This window comes from Leptodactylus fuscus, chromosome 9, assembly GCF_031893055.1.
Source record: "Leptodactylus fuscus isolate aLepFus1 chromosome 9, aLepFus1.hap2, whole genome shotgun sequence".
In the NCBI taxonomy this organism is placed as follows: Eukaryota; Metazoa; Chordata; class Amphibia; order Anura; family Leptodactylidae; genus Leptodactylus; species Leptodactylus fuscus.
The window spans coordinates 44,065,907-44,087,594 of record NC_134273.1 but is presented as its reverse complement, the minus strand read 5'-3'; the positions used below and the strand labels follow the sequence as shown (position 1 = coordinate 44,087,594).

At 43.2% G+C, this 21,688-nt stretch overlaps 1 protein-coding gene across 1 annotated transcript in view; it reads left to right on the top strand.

Moving 5' to 3' along the window:
* The first annotated feature begins 200 nt into the window (after window positions 1–200).
* MEI1 (meiotic double-stranded break formation protein 1) overlaps window positions 201–21,688 on the top strand; it is a 268,519-nt gene continuing 247,031 nt past the window's right edge. The window contains exon 1 of the mRNA XM_075286804.1: window positions 201–326. Within this exon, the coding sequence (XP_075142905.1) occupies window positions 201–326 (126 nt within the window). The remainder of the gene's footprint in view (window positions 327–21,688) is intronic.

The window sequence follows — 21,688 nt, the reverse complement described above, 5'->3', positions numbered from 1 at the left end:
TACAGACAGGCGACCGACAGAATCTGCCGTGACTGGATTGCTCAGCCAAACCCATTCTGACTGTAGCGCTCAACCTACCCTGCTGGCCGCCTTCGCTACTTACTGATTGGCTTAGAACGCTTCTTACTACTCAAGAGAAAAGCGCGGGAACGGCCTCTGAGGTGTTCGTTCTGTTGCCTCTCTGACAGAGCTCACTGGCAATGGCGGGGACACAGCTATATGAGCGGGTCCACTATCGTCATGACACCTGCTGGCTGCTGGAAGATGGGGACAGTTGTCTTTGCTTGGCCTGTGTGATAGAGATAATGGAGGACAGCAGTGTTTCGGTAAATACATTTTAGCGTAGCAGGTTTATGAAGGTGGGGTTTTTATGTAGACTGGATTAATAGTTGTCTTTTACGTTTATACATGGAGACAGCATGTAGTATTACTGGAAATTTCTATTATCTTATCCTGGTGCCTTCTGGTTGTAGCAGTTCACGCAAGTACAATGAGGCTAGACATCACATATATATTAGTAAATAAATGAACACAAAAACTGGTGGCACAATCTGAAATTACAGTAGGTGGGCGAGATATGAGGAACACATTGCAGTTTATTCTTATACTAAAGAACAATAAAAAGATGGCTGGGGCATGCAACATGGTATATAATAGTAATGCCCAGTATTAGTAGAGAGAAATGTATCCAAATGAAGGGAAAAAAAGTGCATCATATAAATGTATAATACATAGATCTGGACATATCGGAATGACTCCGTAATAAAGAGTAACAGTTGCGTTTCGGCGCTAGCCTTCTTCGCTGGAACGTGCGTAGGGGATCCTGGAGGTCTGTTTCTTCTAGGTATTACGTATGTGCAATATTGCTATTATGGGTTTGTTTATGCTGGTTTAGTCTTGTTGCTATCCTTCTAGCACTGCAACTGTTACTCTTTATTAGAGTCATTCCGATATGTCCAGAGCTATGTATTATTCATTTATATGATGCACTTTTTTCCTTCATTTGGATACATTTCTCTCTACTAATACGGGGCATTACTATTATATACCATTATATACCATGTTGCATTGTGTCTTGTAAGGTATATAACCATCCCGCAATACTTTTATTGTGTTTATACATATACTTTATATATTTATACTTTATATATATTCTATTTATATACTAACTAGAGATGAGCGAACAGTGTTCTATCGAACACATGTTCGATCGGATATCAGGGTGTTCGCCATGTTCGAATCGAATCGAACACCGCGTGGTAAAGTGCGCCAAAATTCGATTCCCCTCCCACCTTCCCTGGTGCCTTTTTTGCACCAATAACAGCGCAGGGGAGGTGGGACAGGAACTACGACACCGGGGGCATTGAAAAAAATTGGAAAAAGTCATTGGCTGCCGAAATCAGGTGACCTCCATTTTAGACGAATAGTGGATTTCAAATCCGGGTCATATGAGAATGTGAACTTTGTGACTATGAGACAGGGATAGCTGTACAGGCAGGGATAGCTAGGGATAACCTTTATTTAGGGGGGAATGTTATTAAAAATAACTTTTTGGGGCTCTATCGGGTGTGTAATTATGATTTTTGTGAGATAAACTTTTTCCCATAGGGATGCATTGGCCAGCGCTGATTGGCCGAATTCCGTACTCTGGCCAATCAGTGCTGGCCAATGCATTCTATTAGCTTGATGAAGCAGAGTGTGCACAAGGGTTCAAGCGCACCCTCGGCTCTGATGTAGGAGAGCCGAGGGTGCACTTGAACCCTTGTGCACCCTCAGCTCTGCTACATCAGAGCCGAGGGTGCGCTTGAACCCTTGTGCACACTCTGCTTCATCAAGCTAATAGAATGCATTGGCCAGCGCTGATTGGCCAATGTATTCTATTAGCCTGATGAAGTAGAGCTGAATGTGTGTGCTAAGCACACACATTCAGCACTGCTTCATCACGCCAATACAATGCATTAGCCAGTGCTGATTGGCCAGAGTACGGAATTCGGCCAATCAGCGCTGGCTCTGCTGGAGGAGGCGGAGTCTAAGGTCGGACCTGAATGGAGACTGGTGTGGAGCGATCTTAGACTCCGCCTCCTCCAGCAGAGCCAGCGCTGATTGGCCGAATTCCGTACTCTGGCCAATCAGCACTGGCTAATGCATTGTATTGGCGTGATGAAGCAGTGCTGAATGTGTGTGCTTAGCACACACATTCAGCTCTACTTCATCGGGCTAATAGAATGCATTGGCCAGCGCTGATTGGCCGAATTCCGTACTCTGGCCAATCAGCACTGGCTAATGCATTGTATTGGCGTGATGAAGCAGTGCTGAATGTGTGTGCTTAGCACACACATTCAGCTCTACTTCATCGGGCTAATAGAATGCATTGGCCAGCGCTGATTGGCCGAATTCCGTACTCTGGCCAATCAGCACTGGCTAATGCATTGTATTGGCGTGATGAAGCAGTGCTGAATGAGTGTGCTTAGCACACACATTCAGCTCTACTTCATCGGGCTAATAGAATGCATTGGCCAATCAGCGCTGGCCAATGCATTCTATTAGCGTGAACTGAGTTTGCACAGGGGTTCTAGTGCACCCTCGGCTCTGCTACATCAGATTGCTACATCTGATGTAGCAGTGCCGAGTGTGCATCAGATGTGTAGTTGAGCAAAACTGACTCAGCACTGCTAAGTCTCTGCATTCGCATAGGAATGCATTGGCCAGCCTTCGGCCAATCAGCGCTGGCTCTGCCGGAGGAGGCGGAGTCTAAGGTCGGACCTGAATGGAGACTGGTGTGGAGCGATCTTAGACTCCGCCTCCTCCAGCAGAGCCAGCGCTGATTGGCCGAATTCCGTACTCTGGCCAATCAGCACTGGCCAATGCATTTCTATGGGGAAAAGTTAGCTTGCGAAAATCGCAAACTGACAGGGATTTCCATGAAATAAAGTGACTTTTATGCCCCCAGACATGCTTCCCCTGCTGTCCCAGTGTCATTCCAGGGTGTTGGTATCATTTCCTGGGGTGTCATAGTGGACTTGGTGACCCTCCAGACACGAATTTGGGTTTCCCCCTTAACGAGTTTATGTTCCCCATAGACTATAATGGGGTTCGAAACCCATTCGAACACTCGAACAGTGAGCGGCTGTTCGAATCGAATTTCGAACCTCGAACATTTTAGTGTTCGCTCATCTCTAATACTAACATCTAGTGACATCCTACACCATACCTTTTTGGGTTTGATAGTTCTTTTCTCTATCTGGTTATGTACAACTGTCACAATATATGACGTCTGCATATACTTTCCCGTGTATACTTACAGATACTTTCCATAGTCAGTCCTCCAGTCTGATGGTATGTTGTCCTCCCTTGTGTAACTTTTAACATTGTTGTTCAATAAAGATTTTTGCATTTTGATTATACTTTAGTGCCCCAGCCATCTTTTTTTTTTTTTTTTTGTTCTTTGGTTGTTTCGTATATGTGAGTTCTGGGGCTATCTATTTTGGACCTATATTTTGGGATCTTACACTTAGTAATCATGTTGTGATTCCCCCTTCACCATGTTTGTTTTTATACTGTATGAGTAGTACATGCTGGTAAAAACTATGCTTCATTTTTATTGTGAAGTATGAAAAGTTGTTTTTAACAGCTTGTGAACGCTCTGGATCAGGCCTGGCTCACATCTGTGTTCAGTATTTTGTTCGGGGAAATCCGCTTGGGGACCCCCGAACGGAATACCAAACGCATTGACAAGCGGTGTGCAATGAAAGCACACGGACCCGATAGACTATAATGGGGTCCGTGTGTTTTGCGCGCGGTGTCCGCATGACTCATGCAGAGAGGAAAGTAGGTCATGAAGCATAATTTATGAAACGGGGATCATTACAGGAATTGATTGCAGTGATTGACTGAAAAGGTTGTGCAACAAAATATTAAGTTAAAGGGATCCTATCATTGCATGCCACTTTTTATGACTAACACGTAGGAATAGCCTTACGAAAGGCTATTCTTCTACCTTTAGAGGTCTTCTCCGCACCGCATTTCGGTAGGAATCCGGGTTTTCTTCAGTATGCAAGTGAGTTCTCTCGCAGCACTGGGGGCGGTCCTCAGAGCTCAAACAGCACTGGGCGCGTCTCCAATTCTGCAAGAAAAATCTCCAGCGCTGCCTCCATCTTGGTCTGGAACGGCCTCTCTCCGTGTCTTCCGGTGCTACGTAAAGCGGCCACAAAAAAATGGCCGCTGGCATGTGCAGTTGGCTCTGCCCGAGGCCCGATGGCAGAGCCGACTGCGCATGTGTAGAAGTTTGAACTCCACAACGGAAGAAGATGTGGAGAGAGGCCGTTACAGTTGAAGATGGAGGCGGCGCTGGAAATTTCTCTCACAGCATTAAGGACGCCTCCATTTGCATACTGAAAAAAACCTGATTTCTATCCAACAGCGGCACAGAGAAGACATCCAAAGGTAGGAGAAGAATAGCTATTCCTATGTGTTAGAAAAAATTTCATTTTAAAGGGATCCTATCATTTAAACACATTTTTTTCTGGTTGACACGTAGGAATAGCCTTAAGAAAGGCTATTCGTCTCCTACCTTTAGATGTGTTCTCCGGGCCACCGTTCGCTTGAAATCCCGTTTTTTGCTGGTATGCAAATGAGTTCTCTTACAGCACTGGGAGCAGGCCCCAGCACTGGGGGCGTCCCCAATGTTGCGAGAGAACTCTCCAGCGCCGCCTCCATCTTCTTCAAGAACGGGGTCTTGACGCGCCTTCTTCCGGGGGTTGGCTTCAAACTTCTAGTCCTAGGGCAAAGCCGACTGCGCATGCCCGCCTGTCACAAGAAAGTGGCCGCTTATAATGCAATACTTAAGGCTATTCTTACGTGACAACCAGAAAAAAACGTGTTTAAATGATAGGATCCCATTAATGATAAAATCCCTTTAAGGAAACCATCATTTTGTTGAAGCATGGTTGAGAAGCAATCTTTGACTTTCATTCATTCATTTTCATAGAGTTTTTATTTATTATTACTTTTGACAGATTCAAGTTATTTCTGTGATCATTGTGGGTTTTTCTTTAATTAAATGAGGGGTACCAACAATTTTGTCCATATGTGTTCTAGGGAAAGGGGGTGTGATTTGAATTAATACTTTTTTTTTTTTTTTTTTTGCATTTATTAGACCTCCTAGGGCAGGGGTAGGGAAGGTACGGCTCTCCAGCTGTTGCAAAACTACAACTCCCAGCATGCATACTTGCTCTGCTGTTCTTGGAACTCCCATGGAAGTGAATAGAGCATGATTGGAATTGTAGTTTCACAGCAGCTGGAGAGCCGAAGGTTCCCTATCCCTGCCCTAGGGGTATTGGACCCCAGGGGGTCTGATCACAAATGCAATACATTACAATGCTAATGCATTGCAAAAATCCGGCATTTCTATTGCAGGCTACGTAGAGTAGCCTGCAATAGAAAGTATAGAATGTCAGGCCGGAGGGCCGTCACAAGACTCCTGGTTGTCATAGAAATGAGATGCAAGCCCCAGAGTTTGCTCCGGGTTCCTGCAATCACAGGTAAAATGGCGCCTTGGTCAGCTTTGACTGAGGTGCCAGAGGGGTTAATGACTGCGATCGGTGCGGGCTCCGATTGTGGGCATTAGCGGAAGGTGGCTGCTGCATAAAACAGCAGACACCGGGCAGCCATGTAGGGAAGGGGTTAAGCAGAGGCCAAATGAGCAAGTACTTTCCTCGGTCTTTATGACCACACGGGAAGGATTCATTGTCCCAGGTACACCACTCTAGCCATGCTAGGAAGAAGGGACGGTGCTGGGAGGGAGGTCGAGGGAGAGGTGACACGGGCCAACTGGAGTAGCAGGGGAAAATGAACGACATGAGCAATGGTTCAGGGGTCACGCAGTCAAGTAGGGCCCGTACTCATGGCAGTCTAAGTCATTGTTGTGATTCATGCAGCGAGGGGAAGAGATTGAGTATTGAAGAATAACAGGCTGGACTCCAAAGATTTGCGGACACATCACAATGTGCCAGCCACGCCACTCCAGTATTTGTCTCATTAATAAATTTTGAAATCTACTTTATTAACAAATTTTGTCTCCTTTCTGTGATATTCTTCATCTCTTTATTCTTTCTCTTGCTTGTGTATTGAAAGCTGCTCATGCTTTTCATTCAGTAACTTTGGAGTATGGGCTGTGTAAAATGTAAAAAAAATTAGAGTAGGGGAGGGTCACATCAAACAGTTAATCTCGAAAAATATAAAACGTTAAAACAAGCTTTTGGTGTTGTATGAAAGAGGAGAGCTTCTCTTTTATGTTGCAACAGCAGAAGAGCATATCCTTTTTCATATGACACCAAAAGCAAATTTGTCATTTTAAAACACCTGAGATATTTGAAGTGACCCTCCCCTCCTCTCGTTTTCGCTAGATTAAGCCTGTACTTAACCCATTAACTGCCTTTTTTTTTTTTTTTTTTTTCAGTAAATGGGAACTGCACCATGAAAATGACCTTGTATGCAATGCGTGCACATGACCGGTTTAGGTTTCCTATCACAGGCGACATCCTGCTGGAGCACATGAATGTCCTGTTTCTATTCTTCAATGACAAATGGCATTCGTAGGCGGGTTAAAGTACCTGATTCCCAATTGGGGATCATGGCAGTTAATGGGTTAATATACAGTTACTCAGTGAGAGGAAGAAACAGCTCTCAATACAGTAACAAGGGGGAGTATAAAGAGATGGCAGGATTTCACAGAGAGGAAGCAAAAAGGTGAAAGAAAAAAATAACTGTATAATAGAAATGTTTGCAAATAAACACATGGGGCCAAATATGAAGGTTATAACACTATCACCTATCGTATAATCTTGAAATGTAGCACTAATCAGGGTCCCTATGATCTTAAGTGCAAGTTTCAATTGAAGGCAGTATCACAAAACTGGGAAATTTTAATTACTGATCCAAGGGGACCACACGTAATTATTTATGACTGTATTGGTCTTTACAAACAGCACAGTAGTATCAATATGCTTAACCCCAAGGCGTCAAATGCCGTGCTATTACAGGACAGCCACCTAGGTCTACTGGTATAGTAGTGGTGAATACCACTTCTTCTACGTGCTAATAGCCATCCCTTTTGTGCTATACACTCACACCGGCATCCTCTTTGTGTTTTCTCAACTTGGACGAAGAGCCTGAGGGAGGATTCATGACCAAAAATGTGTATATTTATTCAACTTGACTTTGATCATTGACTATGAGTGATGAATAAACACTGTACTGATGACATGACATGAGACAAGATTGAGTGTTGAAATCTTTTATCTAGTTTTTAAAATGGGGTCATTCCGAGGGGGAACCACTTTATTGACACCTCAGGGGCTCTGCAAAGGTGACAGTGTCTAGAGACCAAACATCTAAATCGACACTCCGAAAGCCACATAGTGCTTCTTCACATCTGTGCCCTGCTGTGTGCCCAAACTGAAGTTTATGTTCTACTTTTTAAGGAAATTTGTTTTTCTACATCCTCTAAAATGTGACTTTTTCTTAAGATGTCTATGTAATGTCTCTGCACCACTATCCACTCGCACACTGCGGCACAGGAGGTATGTTCAGTCAGGAGAACTTTGTATAACAAATTTTGTGATGCATTTTCTCCTTTAGCCCCTTGAGACACGGGAGCTGCGTCACTCTCGGGTCAAAACCCACCTGCCACGACCGTCGCGGTCACAGCTTCTCCCTCCGGAGTCGGCTCAAATGAATGGGACGACTCCAAAGGTCGTTGCTGCCAGGCGGAAGGCGCGGCTCAGTGAGCTGCGGAATTCGCCTGAAGAAAGGGCAGCTTGCTTTTTTTTTTTTTTTTTTCCCACTAGTGGCAACATGCCGCTAACAGGAAAAAGAACACTAGTGGTTTCCATAGACCACCATTGTATGGAGGCGGCTTTTGAGGCAAAATCCGCTGTCAAAATCCTCCTACTTGCCTTCGTGTGAACTAGCCCTAAAGCTCAATGATGGAGCTTAAATAGCACAGATATCCATTTAAAGGTGTCTCATATAACTATAAGGAAATCCAATAACATCAAGAAACCAACAATGAATTACATAAGAAGTTTGTAACTAGGATGACAGCTATGATAAATCATTTATTACATCCATATATGTCCAATCCATAAGGTGACTATCACTATATGTGTATTAACATAAACTGATATATAACTTTATCATTAGGGACTTTAGTCCCTAAACCTAATAAAGACGCCCAAGATTGCTCCAGTTACAGGCCCATAGCCCGCCTCAATTCTGACCTTAAATTGTTCATGAAAATCTTAGCTAACAGATTGAATGTTTGGCTTACCTCTCTCATCCACAAGGACCAGGTGGTTTTGTCCCTTGTCATCAAGGGGGTGGCAAAACCAGACTGGCTGTGGATTTGATAGATGTGGCCAATTGTTCATCCATGTTGGCCCTCTTTTTAAACCTGGACACTCAGAAAGCCTTTGACCGCCTAGACTGGTCGTTTATGTATGCCACCCTCAGGAAATTTGGTTTCTCTGGGGCCTTTCTTACGGCGGTCACAGAGCTTTACTCTGCTTCCTCTGCTATAGTCAAGTTCCCAAACACAACTTCAGGGTTGCTCCCTATCTCTTCTTATCTTTTCCCTCTGTATTGAACCTTTGGCCTCCCGTATACGCTCCAACCTTGATATCACGGGAATCCCAGTCCGTGTCTGGGATTTTAAAGTTAGCCTCTTTGCCGATGATGTGCTCTTGACCCTCTACAACCCAATATTGGACCTGCGGGATTATGGTTACTTTTCCAGGTACAAGGTTAATCCCTGTAAAACATCCCTGCACCTGCTCTCCAACTCCTCCATAGTAACTACAACTTTCTGTGGAGCCCGTTCTTTTCGCTACTTGGTTGTGCAGTTATCTTCCTCCTATGCCACTTTATAATCCGTTAATTTACGTTGGCTATTTTTGTGACCTTCAGGCACTCCTAGATAAATGGCATCCCCTCCATATTTCCATGAAAGTGCGGATTACTGCCGTTAAAATGACACTGCTCCCTAGACTTCTTTACTTCTTTGATGCCCTGTCAGTGGCTGTTCCGCGAGCTGAACTTCGCTCCCTCCAAAAGGCCATCTTCAAGTTTATTTGGAATGGTAGGCAGCCCCGCATTCCTCGCTCTGTTATGCTAGCTGGTAAGGTGGAGGGGGTCTGGCGGTCCCACATTTGCTCCACTACCGTCGGCAGCCCACTTACGCTTTATTCCGTTTTGGACGTCGGCCCAGGCCTATACCAAGTGGGTGGAGACAGAAAAGCTCTGGCTAGCTCCTATCCATGCTAACGAATTCTTGTAGGTCCAATCCACTCCCCTCCCTTTGCCTCCCACCCCTCCTTTAGGACCTATTCGTTTTACTAAAGCTCTCTGGATTACCTGTTAGAAACTTTTCCCACTCGCTTCCCGCCACTCCTCCATGGCCTTCTTTCTCTATAACCCTCTCCTCCTGGGGAGTCTGAGCCCTGATATGGTACGGCCCTGGAGCAGACTGGGTTTGTCTCACATTGCTGACCTGATTGACCCATCAACCTTGGAGCTCAGGCCCTTTGACTACTTCACATTTAATTTGCACTTGCCAACCTCTGAATGGTTTCTCTATAGGCAGATATCCCACTTGGTGACCACTCTGTTTAGTATCCCAAGGGTGTCCATCCCTACTCCTTTTGAGAGGATCTGCCGTGCTGATCCCTCTACAAAGGGCCTTATTTCTGGCATTTACTGTATTCTTTCCTCCTCAGAGAAACTGACACCCATTGTCCACAGATACATGGTCAGGTGGACTGAGGCTTTGGGTCAGCAAATCTCCTCAGCACAATGGCAGATCATATGGTCCTTAGCGGCCAAGTCCTTGACGTTCTGGGAGACTCAGTACAAGTTACTTATTTTCTGGTACCATACCCTGGTCTTATTACACACTTTCAATACTACTATCCCTAGGACTTGCTGGAGATGCCTCAGCGAGGAGGGTACATTGTTTCACATTTTCTAGAGCTGCTCTTTGATTTAGCCTTTCTTGGACAGAGGTTAAAGCACTAATTGATGAGCTCTTTCTCCAGGGTGTCCCACTTGATCCTTCCATTTATTTGCTTAACTTACCTCCTCGACACCTTGGCAAAAAGACCTCCAAGCTGCTCTTGTATCTCTCGACTACTGCTCAATCAATTATAGCCCTTCATTGGAAAAGTGTGCATCCTCCTACTGGCCCAGACCTTGTGGCTCACCTCAAGACATAAGCAGCTTAGAACTCTTCGCTGCTACTCTTATCAATTCTACGGATGCCTTACGGTCTATCTGGAATCCATGGGATACTGTACGTATTGCATTCTTCATAGTCTCTGACTTTTACCCCCTTGTCCCTTCTTTCCTTTTATTCTCCTTTTTGTTCTCTTTATGTTTGAGTTCTCGATTCTGTGTCTGGGTTTTTATTACTGTTTTATTGTTTATTATGTTATGCTTTTTGTTTGCATGTTTAATATATTTTTGAAAATTTAATAAAAAGGACAGTTAAAAAGAAAAAGTTATCATTAGGTGATAACAACTCATATCACCCCTTGGAGGACATACAGGACTAACCTAAATCTATGCTGTGAGACCTCATCTACATATTTGGATTAAGACATCCCATTTGAAGTACCATCCAAAGTATATAGGGGCGAATGCACTCATTGTATAAAACATGTAAAATCCAACCGCTCTTTAAGCCACATGACACATGGTGTTAAGGCAATAGACCCACTGCACCTCCTTCCTCAGGATAGATTATCCCTATCCCCACCTCTCACCGGTGGTCTCACTAATTCAATAGCCTGGAGTTTAAGGCACAATATGTCCCCCACGTGGTACTTCAAAAAATGACGTTCTATTGGTGTATCATGCTTGTTCAAGATCCTCCTCCTCAGCTGCCTCCTTGTCTTACCCACATTATTGTAGGGACAAGGGCCGCTGAGGAGGTAGACCGCCCCCATCTTGGGACAATCCACGATGTCCCTACATTGATAAAAGACTCCTGTGGAAGAAGGTGCAGTGGTATCTCCCAACCTCCTATATAGGACATTGTTGGTTTCTTGATGTTATTGGATACCCTTATAATTATATGAGATACCTTTAAATGCATACCTGTGTTATTTAAGCCCTCTCGTGGAGCTTTACATGGTCCCAGACCTGGGATTCTGTTTCGGTCAATATGAGCAGCGGTTTGCTGATATTGGGTCCCTATACGTTGCACACAGCGTTGGGCTGGTCTTTAAATTGGATTTATACAGAGTAGGAGAATTTGCACCTTTTGGGGGTGTGGTTACATGCCCCTAAACCCAGTGAATTGTTGACTATGCTCTTCTACATAATGTAACCTCACGAGCTTAATTAAATTAAATCATCCTTATATAAGCGTATGATGCAAAAGACTCTGGTAATGGATCATCATTACTGATCTCTCGCTGACACGCAGTATTGCCGGGTTGTCCCATCTCAAGGATCCTATCTATACTGCTGGCTTATGTGGATTTAAGACTTTTTCTAAATACATTGCTTCAGCAAAACTGCTTTGTTTGGCTGTTATCTTAATTTATTCACTTCATTGTTTACACAGCGTTTCCATAACCACAGACCTGGGGATGTTCTTATCTCTCTGCTCAGGACAAGTGACCTAGCTCCCTGATGTCAGGGAAGGGAGGGGGAGCTGACTTCTCAGCTTGTTTTTCTGAGCTGTTTATCTCCCTGCTTTTCCAGTTATTAGCCCTGCTAACTGAATTTTGCTGATTAGGGAGCATGCAGGCATGCAAGGCCAGCAGCATAGAAGCGACTGCTGCTGGCTTTACATGTGAGACAGCAAGAGAAACCCCGCTCACCAATTTATGGAGAAAACCAGAAAGTGAACAGAGCACACAGCCAAGCAAGTAGGTGACCGGGCAACTTGGGTATACACCTTTAACTTAAAGGGATTCTACCATTAAACTACTTTTTTTTTTTCTAATTACCATGTCGGAATAGCCTTAAGAAAGGCTATTTGTCTACTACCTTTAGACGTGGTCTCCGCCGCGCCGTTCCGTAGAAATACCGGGTTTAACCGGTATGCAAATGAGGTCTCCGCAGCAATGAGGGCAGGCACTAGCGCTGAAAAGAAATAAGATATCCAGCGCCAAAAAAACTTAATAAAACTTCACTTTTACTAGTCCATGTTTAAAAAAGAATTACAAAATGGATCCAATGTGCAATGCAGAACAGCTTACGCGTTTCGGGGCTATGTTATGCCCCTTACTCATAGCTTAACAACATACAACTAACAACAACTTTATATAGGCTATCAGCCCCACCCATAAAGCAGAAGTTAACTCTTCATATGCCATATAATGAATACAAGATAAACTATGTTATCAAAATCTTGAAAGGGTTCATATTCACATAAACACCAAATTGACATCACCTATGGCATAAACATAAGGCAACCCATTGAAAAAACAATGAAAAAACAAGTAGTATAAGTATTGGGGAACTTACCCCTAAGATGATATACGTCCACAATGATTCTTGTACATGGCAAAAACAATGCAGGACTTCCGCCAATACGCATGATCACGTGACGCGCTCACGTGATAGGCAATCACATGACGCGTCACGTGGTATGCTGGTCATACATGTAAATTCATCATATGTGTCGCGTAATGCATTAATCATACATGCATATTCATCAATGCAAGGGATAATATTGTTATTAACTAGTTTGTGTACACAATAGATATAAGCTCATGATAGTATTAATAAATCAATGCTAAATCTTGTTTGATATTGAGCCCTTCCGGAACTCTGGTATTAAGCTTCCAGATCCAGAAAGCCTCTTGTCTAAACAGAAGCTTTCTGCGATCACCGCCTCTCCTGGGTGTGGGAACAAAATCAATTGCATAATATAAAAAAGATGTTATATCTCCCTTATGTTCTGTAGCAAAGTGACGTGACACATTTGACATGTTGTCTGTTGGATTCTTTAAACAGTCCGCCAGGTGTTCCGATATCCTAGTTTTTACCTGGCGGATTGTGCAACCTACATAAAGAAGGTTGCACTTCGTACATTCAATAATGTAGACAACATGAGTGCTATTGCAATTCAAAAAATTCTTAATGTTAAATAGCGATTTATTTTCGGAAGGTCCAAATGTTTTAGTTTTTTTGCAAAATTTACAAACCGCACATCTAACAAGTGCACATTTGTAAAAGCCTGTAATATCGAGCCAAGTGGAATCCTGGCCATTATTTGAGGTATATAGGCTAGGGGATAGATGATCTGACAATGATTTGCCACGACTAGACACAAATCTTACCCCCGATTGTAGGATCTCTTTAACTGTGGGGTCAGTTTCCAATATTGGTAAATTTCTTTTAATTACTTGGACAACCTGATTAAATTGGGGGCTATAAGGAGTAGAGAAATATGGTAAAGATTTTCCTTTGTTTTTAGATGTTGACTTATCTTGTAAAAGTAATTTACGATCTTTACTGGAAACAATACACTCAGCTCTCTTTAAGGTCCAAGTGGGATATCCACGATCTTTTAGTCTTTTTAATGTGATTTTGGATTGTTCTTTAAAATCTGCATCATCTGAACACGCTCGTTTGGTGCGGAATAGTTCCCCTACCGGCACAGACTTAATGGTATGGGATGGATGGCAACTAGAGGCCAATAATGTGGTGTTACCTGCGGTAGACTTGCGGTACAGTGATGTCTGCACAGAGGCCGTGGCAGCGTTGCCTATGAGCTCCAGATCTAAAAAACAAATTCTATTAGGATGAGAATTGTGTGTAAAACTCAAATTAAAGTCATTTAAATTAACGTACTCCAAAAACATTGGTATGGGCGCTACATCGCCCCTCCAAATGATGAGGATATCATCGATGTAGCGCCCATACCAATGCATAAAAGAAAAATAAGGATTGGAATTTGGAAAAATGAAAAGTTCCTCCCACCTCACCATATAGATGTTAGCAAGCGAGGGGGAGAAAGGGGAGCCCATGGGGGCCCCACATATCTGTAGAAAAAATTGTGAATCAAACATAAAATAATTATGTTTCAACAAAAAATCAGTCACCTGTAAAATATATTCACAAAGATCTGGAGTATACGCACTATAACGATACAGGTGGTATGCCAACGCCGCCACAGCCCGATCGTGCGGAATGCTGGAATATAATGAAGTGACATCACATGATACCCATGAGTCAGAACTGCCCCAAGAAAATTCAGAAAACATTTTTAACAATTCCTTTGAGTCTTTTATGAAGCCTGGGATTCTACGCACTAGTGGCTGGAGTAAATTATCCAGCCACGTGCCCATTTTCTCACTGAAGGAATTAATCCCAGCAATAATGGGTCGTAAAGGAGGTGGAAAAATTTGTTTATGTGTCTTGGGCAGCCCATGAAATATGGGAATCGTTGGAAATTTATTCATTAAATGTTGACTTTTAGTCTCAGGAATAACACCAATATTAACACCTTCTTTAATTAGATCCTCCAAGGCTATTACAAAGTCATGAGTAGGATCACCCTCTAGTTTTCTGTAAGTTCTAGTCATTTAGTAGGGACATGCAAGACTCTCTGTAGTCACATGAATTCATTATAACCACCTTCCCCCCTTTGTCTGACATTTTAATTACTAATTGTTTGTTTGCCTTAAGTTGTTGTAATGCTTGTATTTCCAACTTAGATAAATTATGTTTTGTATCCTTTGAGTCCAAAGATTTTTTAAGGATGTTTAAATCTTTTTCCACATTAGTTTGAAATAGGTTAAAAATGGGACTACGTGATTTTAAAGGATAGAAGGAAGGGTTGTTAGTCAAAACATTAGTAGTGTGTAAATTCTTAACAGGATCTATTTCATTATGATAGGCTAAATCCATAAGCTGTAATAAAACTGGAATGGAATTCTTTCAGATTGCTCCATTAAGTTAATGACTTTAATTGTTGAATATGAACATAAAAAGATTGTTGATGTTAAGAAGGAAATCCAAGAGACTATACAACAACTTGAACCCATAACATCTTCATAATTTTACAAGGACACCAGTCTGGTTATTTCTAAAAATGTGGAAAAATTGGAGTCACAGATCATGACTACAAAAAAGAAGAAGTTTTCACGCGATTGTGATGATTATTCCACAGGTTTCGTGTATCAAAAAAAACGGTTTTTTAGACCAAGATCAATTTTAAAAAACCGTCCACCATTAAGAGAATTTAAACGTAAAGTGTCTTTTTCCAGTGACAGAGAATCGGACGGTTCCTTCTCTCGGAGAAGCGACATATCCTCGGACGGTACATTTGAATATAATGGATCTACATCTGGCAGCTCCACAGGATCATGGCATAAGTCAAAAAACGGGGCCGCCGAGCCGGCATCAAACACAGGCTTAGAAAGGAGATACTACACTCGGTCCTACCGGAAAAGACCCTAGTCCCAATACCAATGTCGGATGGACTTGATACTGAAAGGATGTCAATGCTGGATGGACTTAATACCGAGAGGACCTTAGACTCCATGCCAGTACTGCATGAATTTAATGATGTTATTAACCTTTCAACTTTTTCTCTAACATATGATCAGCTTAGGTTACTGTCCAGGGGTCTCAAGTTTGTCCCTACATCCAACTTTGACATTTTTCGCACTTTGTTGGATGTTAACAAATTTGTCCGCCTTATAACGGTAAAAAAACATTTTTTTGGTACACATGACAATATAGACATCGATTATGAGTCTGATCTTCAAAATACAACCGACATTGAACATAATGAGTTTATGGGTCTTCAATTCAATGAACAGGCTACATTATTACAGCTTATGGATTTAGCCTATCATAATGAAATAGATCCTGTTAAGAATTTACACACTACTAATGTTTTGACTAACAACCCTTCCTTCTATCCTTTAAAATCACGTAGTCCCATTTTTAACCTATTTCAAACTAATGTGGAAAAAGATTTAAACATCCTTAAAAAATCTTTGGACTCAAAGGATACAAAACATAATTTATCTAAGTTGGAAATACAAGCATTACAACAACTTAAGGCAAACAAACAATTAGTAATTAAAATGTCAGACAAAGGGGGGAAGGTGGTTATAATGAATTCATGTGACTACAGAGAGTCTTGCATGTCCCTACTAAATGACACTAGAACTTACAGAAAACTAGAGGGTGATCCTACTCATGACTTTGTAATAGCCTTGGAGGATCTAATTAAAGAAGGTGTTAATATTGGTGTTATTCCTGAGACTAAAAGTCAACATTTAATGAATAAATTTCCAACGATTCCCATATTTCATGGGCTGCCCAAGACACATAAACAAATTTTTCCACCTCCTTTACGACCCATTATTGCTGGGATTAATTCCTTCAGTGAGAAAATGGGCACGTGGCTGGATAATTTACTCCAGCCACTAGTGCGTAGAATCCCAGGCTTCATAAAAGACTCAAAGGAATTGTTAAAAATGTTTTCTGAATTTTCTTGGGGCAGTTCTGACTCATGGGTATCATGTGATGTCACTTCATTATATTCCAGCATTCCGCACGATTGGGCTGTGGCGGCGTTGGCATACCACCTGTATCATTATAGTGCGTATACTCCAGATCTTTGTGAATATATTTTACAGGTGACTGATTTTTTGTTGAAACATAATTATTTTATGTTTGATTCACAATTTTTTCTACAGATATGTGGGGCCCCCATGGGCTCCCCTTTCTCCCCCTCGCTTGCTAACATCTATATGGAGAGGTGGGAGGAACTTTTCATTTTTCCAAATTCCAATCCTTATTTTTCTTTTATGCATTGGTATGGGCGCTACATCGATGATATCCTCATCATTTGGAGGGGCGATGTAGCGCCCATACCAATGTTTTTGGATTACGTTAATTTAAATGACTTTAATTTGAGTTTTACACACAATTCTCATCCTAATAGAATTTGTTTTTTAGATCTGGAGCTCATAGGCAACGCTGCCACGGCCTCTGTGCAGACATCACTGTACCGCAAGTCTACCGCAGGTAACACCACATTATTGGCCTCTAGTTGCCATCCATCCCATACCATTAAGTCTGTGCCGGTAGGGGAACTATTCCGCACCAAACGAGCGTGTTCAGATGATGCAGATTTTAAAGAACAATCCAAAATCACATTAAAAAGACTAAAAGATCGTGGATATCCCACTTGGACCTTAAAGAGAGCTGAGTGTATTGTTTCCAGTAAAGATCGTAAATTACTTTTACAAGATAAGTCAACATCTAAAAACAAAGGAAAATCTTTACCATATTTCTCTACTCCTTATAGCCCCCAATTTAATCAGGTTGTCCAAGTAATTAAAAGAAATTTACCAATATTGGAAACTGACCCCACAGTTAAAGAGATCCTACAATCGGGGGTAAGATTTGTGTCTAGTCGTGGCAAATCATTGTCAGATCATCTATCCCCTAGCCTATATACCTCAAATAATGGCCAGGATTCCACTTGGCTCGATATTACAGGCTTTTACAAATGTGCACTTGTTAGATGTGCGGTTTGTAAATTTTGCAAAAAAACTAAAACATTTGGACCTTCCGAAAATAAATCGCTATTTAACATTAAGAATTTTTTGAATTGCAATAGCACTCATGTTGTCTACATTATTGAATGTACGAAGTGCAACCTTCTTTATGTAGGTTGCACAATCCGCCAGGTAAAAACTAGGATATCGGAACACCTGGCGGACTGTTTAACCCCTTAGCGACCCTTGACGTAACTGTACGTCATGGGTCGCATGGGGATGTATGGAGCGAGCTCACACGCTGAGCTCGCTCCATACACGGCAGATGCCGGCTGTATAATACAGCCAGGACCTGCCACTAACAGCAGCGGTCGGTGCCCGAGCTGATCGCTGCTGTTAACCCTTTACACACTGCGGTCAAACGTGACCGCAGTGTGTAAACGGCGCCGGAGGCATGGGCGCCGCCATGTTTTGCCGATCGCCGCCCTCCTGAACGTCACATGAGGGCGGTGATCGGTTGCTATGACAGCCGGAAGCCTATTGAAGGCTTCCAGGCTTGTCTCTGCACTAGAGCTATTAGACGATGCCAGAGGCATCGTCTAATAGAAGTGCTGCGATTTTCCTATTCACTGCAATACTGTAGTATTGCAGTGAATAGTATGAGCGATCAGACTCCCTAGGTTTCAAGGTACCTAAGGGGTCTGATCATAAATGTAACAGAAGAAAAAAAAAAGTTTTTAAAAGTATTAAAAAAATAAAAAAAATATAAAAGTTCAAATCACCCCCCTTTCCCTAGATCAGCTATAAAAGTAATTAAAGAACATTAAACATAAACATATTAGGTATCCCTGCGCTCCAAAATGCCTGAACTATTAGAATATTAAAACATTTATCCCGTACTGCGAACGGCGTAGCGGCAAAAAAAATAAAAACAGCCAAAAAGCGTTTTTTTCAACACTTTGCCTCCTATAAAAAATTGAATAAAAAGTGATCAAACCATCGGATCTTTCCCCAAATGGTATCAATAGAAACGTCATCTTGTCCCGCATAAAAAGACACCACAACCAGCTCCATACATGGAAATATGAAAAAGTTACAGGTGTTAGAACATGATGACACAAATTTTTTTTTCTATTTTGCAAAGTTTATCATTTTTTTAAAAGTATCAAAAAATTTCAAATACTATATAAATTTGGTATCACCGCGTTTGTACTGACACGTAGAACACAAGTAACATGTCATTTGTACCAAACAGTGAATGCTGTAAAAATTAAACCCATAAGAAAATGGCGCAAATGCATTTTTTCTCCAATTGCGCCTCATTCTGATTTTTTTTCCAGCTTCCCAGTACATTGCACAGCATATTGAATGGTGCCATTACAAAGTACAATTTGTCCCGCAAACAATAAGCTATCATGTGACTCTGTGAACTGAAAAATGAAAAAGTTATGGCTCTTGAAATGTGAGGAGTAGAGATGAGCGAACACTAAAATGTTCGAGGTTCGAAATTCGATTCGAACAGCCGCTCAATGTTCGTGTGTTCGAACGGGTTTCGAACCCCATTATAGTCTATGGGGAACAGATACTCGTTAAGGGGGAAACCCAAATCCGTGTCTGGAGGGTCACCAAGTCCACTATGACACCCCAGGAAATGATGCCAACACCTCTGGAATGACACTGGGACAGCAGGGGAAGCATGTCTGGGGGCATCTAACACACCAAAGACCCTCTATTACCCCAACATCACAGCCTAACAACTACACACTTTACACACTCAATACCACCTCTCTGACAGTAGGAAAACACCTTGAAACATGTGTATTTGGCACTTGCAGTGAGGAGAGCTTGTCACCAGCAGTGAATTTGGCCCTTGTAGTAAGTTGAGGTTGGCACCAACATTTGTTTTGAAAATCAGGGTGGATTGAGCCTCTAACCAGCAGAGTTTGGGCAAATTCATGGTGGAGGGAGCCTCTAAAAACCCCAGTTTGGACCAATTCATGGTGGAGGGAGCCTCTAACCAGCCCAGTTTGGGCAAATTCATGGTGGAGGGAGCCTCTAAAAAACCCAGTTTGGACCAATTCATGGTGGAGGGAGCCTCTAACCAGCCCAGTTTGGACCAATTAATGGTGGAGGGAGCATCTAACCAGCCCAGTTTGGACCAATTCATGGTGGAGGGAGCCTCTAACCACCCCAGTTTGGACCAATTCATGGTGGAGGGAGCCTCTAAACAGCCAAGTTTGGACCAATTCATGGTGAAGGGAGCCTCTAAAAACCCGTTTGGACCAATTCATGGTGGAGGGAGCCTCTAACCAGCCCAGTTTGGGCAAATTCATGGTGGAGGGAGCCTCTAAACAGCCCAGTTTGGGCAAATTCATGGTGGAGGGAGCCTCTAACCAGCCCAGTTTGGACCAATTAATGGTGGAGGGAGCCTCTAACCAGCCCAGTTTGGACCAATTAATGGTGGAGGGAGCCTCTAAACAGCCAAGTTTGGACCAATTCATGGTGGAGGGAGCCTCTAAAAACCCCAGTTTGGACCAATTCATGGTGGAGGGAGCCTCTAACCAGCCCAGTTTGGGCAAATTCATGGTGGAGGGAGCCTCTAAACAGCCCAGTTTGGACCAATTAATGGTGGAGGGAGCCTCTAAACAGCCAAGTTTGGACCAATTCATGGTGGAGGGAGCCTCTAAAAACCCCAGTTTGGACCAATTCATGGTGGAGGGAGCCTCTAACCAGCCCAGTTTGGGCAAATTCATGGTGGAGGGAGCCTCTAAACAGCCCAGTTTGGGCAAATTCATGGTGGAGGGAGCCTCTAACCAGCCCAGTTTGGACCAATTAATGGTGGAGGGAGCCTCTAACCAGCCCAGTTTGGACCAATTAATGGTGGAGGGAGCCTCTAACCAGCCCAGTTTGGACCAATTAATGGTGGAGGGAGCCTCTAACCACCCCAGTTTGGACCAATTCATGGTGGAGGGAGCCTCTAAACAGCCAAGTTTGGACCAATTCATGGTGAAGGGAGCCTCTAAAAACCCGTTTGGACCAATTCATGGTGGAGGGAGCCTCTAACCAGCCCAGTTTGGGCAAATTCATGGTGGAGGGAGCCTCTAAACAGCCCAGTTTGGGCAAATTCATGGTGGAGGGAGCCTCTAACCAGCCCAGTTTGGACCAATTAATGGTGGAGGGAGCCTCTAACCAGCCCAGTTTGGACCAATTAATGGTGGAGGGAGCCTCTAAACAGCCAAGTTTGGACCAATTCATGGTGGAGGGAGCCTCTAAAAACCCCAGTTTGGACCAATTCATGGTGGAGGGAGCCTCTAACCAGCCCAGTTTGGGCAAATTCATGGTGGAGGGAGCCTCTAAACAGCCCAGTTTGGGCAAATTCATGGTGGAGGGAGCCTCTAACCAGCCCAGTTTGGACCAATTAATGGTGGAGGGAGCCTCTAACCAGCCCAGTTTGGACCAATTAATGGTGGAGGGAGCCTCTAACCAGCCCAGTTTGGACCAATTAATGGTGGAGGGAGCCTCTAACCACCCCAGTTTGGACCAATTCATGGTGGAGGGAGCCTCTAAACAGCCAAGTTTGGACCAATTCATGGTGAAGGGAGCCTCTAAAAACCCGTTTGGACCAATTCATGGTGGAGGGAGCCTCTAACCAGCCCAGTTTGGGCAAATTCATGGTGGAGGGAGCCTCTAAACAGCCCAGTTTGGGCAAATTCATGGTGGAGGGAGCCTCTAACCAGCCCAGTTTGGACCAATTAATGGTGGAGGGAGCCTCTAACCAGCCCAGTTTGGACCAATTAATGGTGGAGGGAGCCTCTAACCACCCCAGTTTGGACCAATTCATGGTGGAGGGAGCCTCTAAACAGCCAAGTTTGGACCAATTCATGGTGGAGGGAGCCTCTAAAAAACCCAGTTTGGACCAATTCATGGTGGAGGGAGCCTCTAACAAGCCAAGTTTGGACCAATTCATGGTGAAGGGAGCCTCTAAAAACCCGTTTGGACCAATTCATGGTGGAGGGAGCCTCTAACCAGCCCAGTTTGGGCAAATTCATGGTGGAGGGAGCCTCTAAACAGCCCAGTTTGGGCAAATTCATGGTGGAGGGAGCCTCTAACCAGCCCAGTTTGGACCAATTAATGGTGGAGGGAGCCTCTAACCA